The sequence below is a fragment of the Zingiber officinale genome, chromosome 11B (assembly GCF_018446385.1).
Source record: "Zingiber officinale cultivar Zhangliang chromosome 11B, Zo_v1.1, whole genome shotgun sequence".
Lineage (NCBI taxonomy): Eukaryota > Viridiplantae > Streptophyta > Magnoliopsida > Zingiberales > Zingiberaceae > Zingiber > Zingiber officinale.
Window position 1 is genome coordinate 17,603,928 of NC_056007.1, and position 2,965 is coordinate 17,606,892.

Below are 2,965 nucleotides of genomic sequence, written 5' to 3' on the forward strand. Positions count from 1 at the left end.
AATGCACAAGAGAGTAGAAATTGTTCAATTTTGGTGATTCGAAGTGCTGGTCGAGGCTCATTTTTATAGTAGAGTCGAGTCTGATTCAAATCCACTGATATTGGGATCAGGTTTGACTTGAAGCTGATCGGTCGACTGATCCAGCTGTTCGATCGATCGATCATGCTGAACCTGCCCGGCTTTCCATCTAGATACTGCCGCTTCGCATGAGTCTTCGTTCGATCGACCAATCCTGTCATTCGGTCAACTGATCTCTCTTTCCTTGCTGGCTTATCTGGTCCAATCAACCTAGTCTGATTGAGTCAGTGTCTATCCATTGTTTGGTTGACTGAACCCAAGATTCGATCGACCGATCCCTTGGTTGAAACTTATCTAGAAGCTGATATGATCTCTGGGATTCGGTCTACCAATTTGGAGGCTCGGTTGATCGATAAAGGCTATAAACTTTAACTTATAAAATATTGGTTTCATGAAAAATAGAGTTAGAGAAATAGACAAATAGTATAAAATATAACTTTGAGAATCTCTAGACTATCCGGTTCTGACTTTCAGATTTCCCATAAATCCTAGGTCAAACCAATGATCAAAATTAATATATGCTACAATATCTTTAATGTATTATTTATGCTCTCAAAAGATCAAATTAATGTATTATTCATGTCCTCAAAAGATATGAATTCGATAGTATAAATTAAGAATAGTAAATTTTCAAACGAGTAAAGTAAAAATTTGGAAAAGGAGGAATGATGTAACGGGAGTGCATTATGTAATTTAAGAATTATGAAAATTAGATATGTGAAACGATAATACTATAATTTATCATAGTCGAATAAAATACTGAATTAAATAAAATTGAATATTATAAAATTTAGATCGTTGGATTAGTTTAGAATCCTAGATTTAACGATGATGCCCTCCCTACGTGATAAGACTACCAGTAACTAAGAAATTTTGGCAACCCTTCTCCCACTGCCACTCCCCATGCAGGCATTCAGCGATGCATTCCCTTTCAGGAACAAAAATAAAGCTACGTCGTTCAAACCAAACCGCCCTCTGTGACGTCGGACGCAGTCGACGACAACACTGACACCCAACGTCCATTCCTCACCTTGAAGTACTCGACGCCCACACAGCACAAGACAACGTATCAATCTAACGACAACCCGCGCCGTACAATTTTGACTCGTGGACCCCGCCAACGGCGGGATCGGTCAAAAAGACCATGCGATTCCGAACAAAGCGCGGCACGATTATAAAACTCCGAGCCGACCGCCGAGCACGTTTGTTCGGCCCTTTTTGAACCGGGCCGTGAATTCCAAAGTCGTGGCTGCTGGCACTCTCTTGCCGTACATGTCCTCCCCTCACCCGACACGGCCCCGACCGCTCCGATCACCTCCGCCGGCGTCGTGCAGTTGGTTCGCGTATTTAAACCCTCAAACCCCTCTGAAGATCCAGACAAATCTTTGATCTTTAATTTCTCCTTTAATGCCTTCTTCAATGCTCTCCTCCTTCCTTTTGTATCCGTTTTCCGATATTGTCGATTGAAGTATTTACGTACGTGCTGCATGATGCTGCCGGCTGGGATCGGCGGCGAGCCGATGGGAGTTGAGTTCGGCGGGGATTGCTCGAGCACGGCGGCGCTGCTGATGAGCTCGAAAACGGCTGCCGCGGAGGCAAGAGCGGTGCGGAGTCACAGTGAGGCAGAGAGGAGGAGGAGGCAGAGGATCAACGGCCACCTCGCCACCCTCCGCGGCCTGCTCCCTTGCGCCGCCAGAGTACGCTAGCTGGGCTTGGTGGAAGAGAATCGATCGATGATCGGTGTTTGATTAGTTTGTGTTGGTTTTGCAGTTGGATAAGGCGGCGTTGCTCGCGGAGGTGGTGAAGCGAGTGCGGGAACTGCGGAAGAGGGTGGAGGAGGTGGAGGTGGAGGTGGCGGTGCCCGGGGAAGGAGACGAAGTCGGGGTGGAGGAGGCGGAGGCGGGAGGAGGGCAGGGGAGGGTGGTGCGGGCGTGGGTGTGCTGCGCAGACCGGCCCGGTCTGATGAGCGAGCTGAGCCGGGCGGTCCAGTCGGTCCGAGCGAGGGCGATGCGGGCGGAGATGGTCACTGTCGGGGGGCGGACACGGAGCCTGCTGGAGCTGGACGTCGGCGACGCGGCGGCCACGGCGGTGACGATGGAAGCAGGAGACGGCCGTTCGGCGCTGCAGGCGGCGCTCTGGGCCGTGCTGCTCAGGAACCAGACCGGTCCGGTCGAAAACTTCAGCAAGCGGGCTCGCAAGTCGACTCGGTTCGGCGCGACATAATTAATCTGCTAATCAATTTCGAAGTAGGTATAAATATGTAATTAACCTTCTATTAGTGCTAATTATCTAGATTCAACTGTGCTTGGACTGGAAATATTAGATATTTTTCTGATGAAAAAAAGTTTGGTCCGGAAGTTTATCGAATTCTTTAGGGAAAGTAATCCAGATAATTTTGAGTAAGTCATTTTTATAATTTAACCATGTAAATTTGCAAAATTACTTGAAATATTATTTAATTAATGAGACAAGACCCTTCAACTCAACCAAGGAAAGAAATTTGTAGATTCTTGAGAACCAAAATAAACCTAACTCGTTGACCTAACTCGCCAAAAAAAAACTTGATCAACGTCTTTTGACCTAACTCGTTATTCGAATCTTGTCTCTCAAAAATCACACATGCACTTCACTTCATTGTTTCCGCCATTAAGTTCTCTTAGTCTCTAAATGATTTTAATTTATACAATCACAAGGAAAACACTTGACTACATGAATAATCTATCAAAGGTTAGTACGAGGGTTTTTTGGTTTAGGGTTTCACTTGTTTATAAGGGCATTTATGGTTTAGAGTTTAGCATGTTTTGTTTAGTTTTAAGGTCTATGTTTTTAAAGACAGCGTTGTTAGAGACATAGAAGATTATGAACACTTTTAGATAAATTTGTTAGA

At 45.5% G+C, this 2,965-nt stretch overlaps 1 protein-coding gene across 1 annotated transcript; it reads left to right on the top strand.

Annotated features, from left to right (window-relative positions):
- The first annotated feature begins 1,308 nt into the window (after positions 1-1,308).
- LOC122034876 (transcription factor bHLH30-like) lies at positions 1,309-2,445 on the top strand. Its single transcript, XM_042594237.1, has 2 exons — positions 1,309-1,775; positions 1,849-2,445. Exons 1-2 carry the CDS (start codon positions 1,566-1,568, stop codon positions 2,299-2,301), a joined length of 663 nt encoding a protein of 220 aa, XP_042450171.1. The 5' UTR covers positions 1,309-1,565; the 3' UTR covers positions 2,302-2,445.
- The last annotated feature ends 520 nt before the right edge of the window (positions 2,446-2,965 follow it).

What these genes read in the sequence shown, in the direction of transcription:
- LOC122034876 (XM_042594237.1), top strand. Translation starts at nt 1,566, where the DNA reads ATGATGCTGCCGGCTGGGATCGGCGGCGAGCCGATGGGAGTTGAGTTC. An exon ending in TGCTCCCTTGCGCCGCCAGA is followed by an intron (nt 1,776 to 1,848) that starts GTACGCTAGCTG and finishes TTGGTTTTGCAG; the next exon opens with TTGGATAAGGCGGCGTTGCT.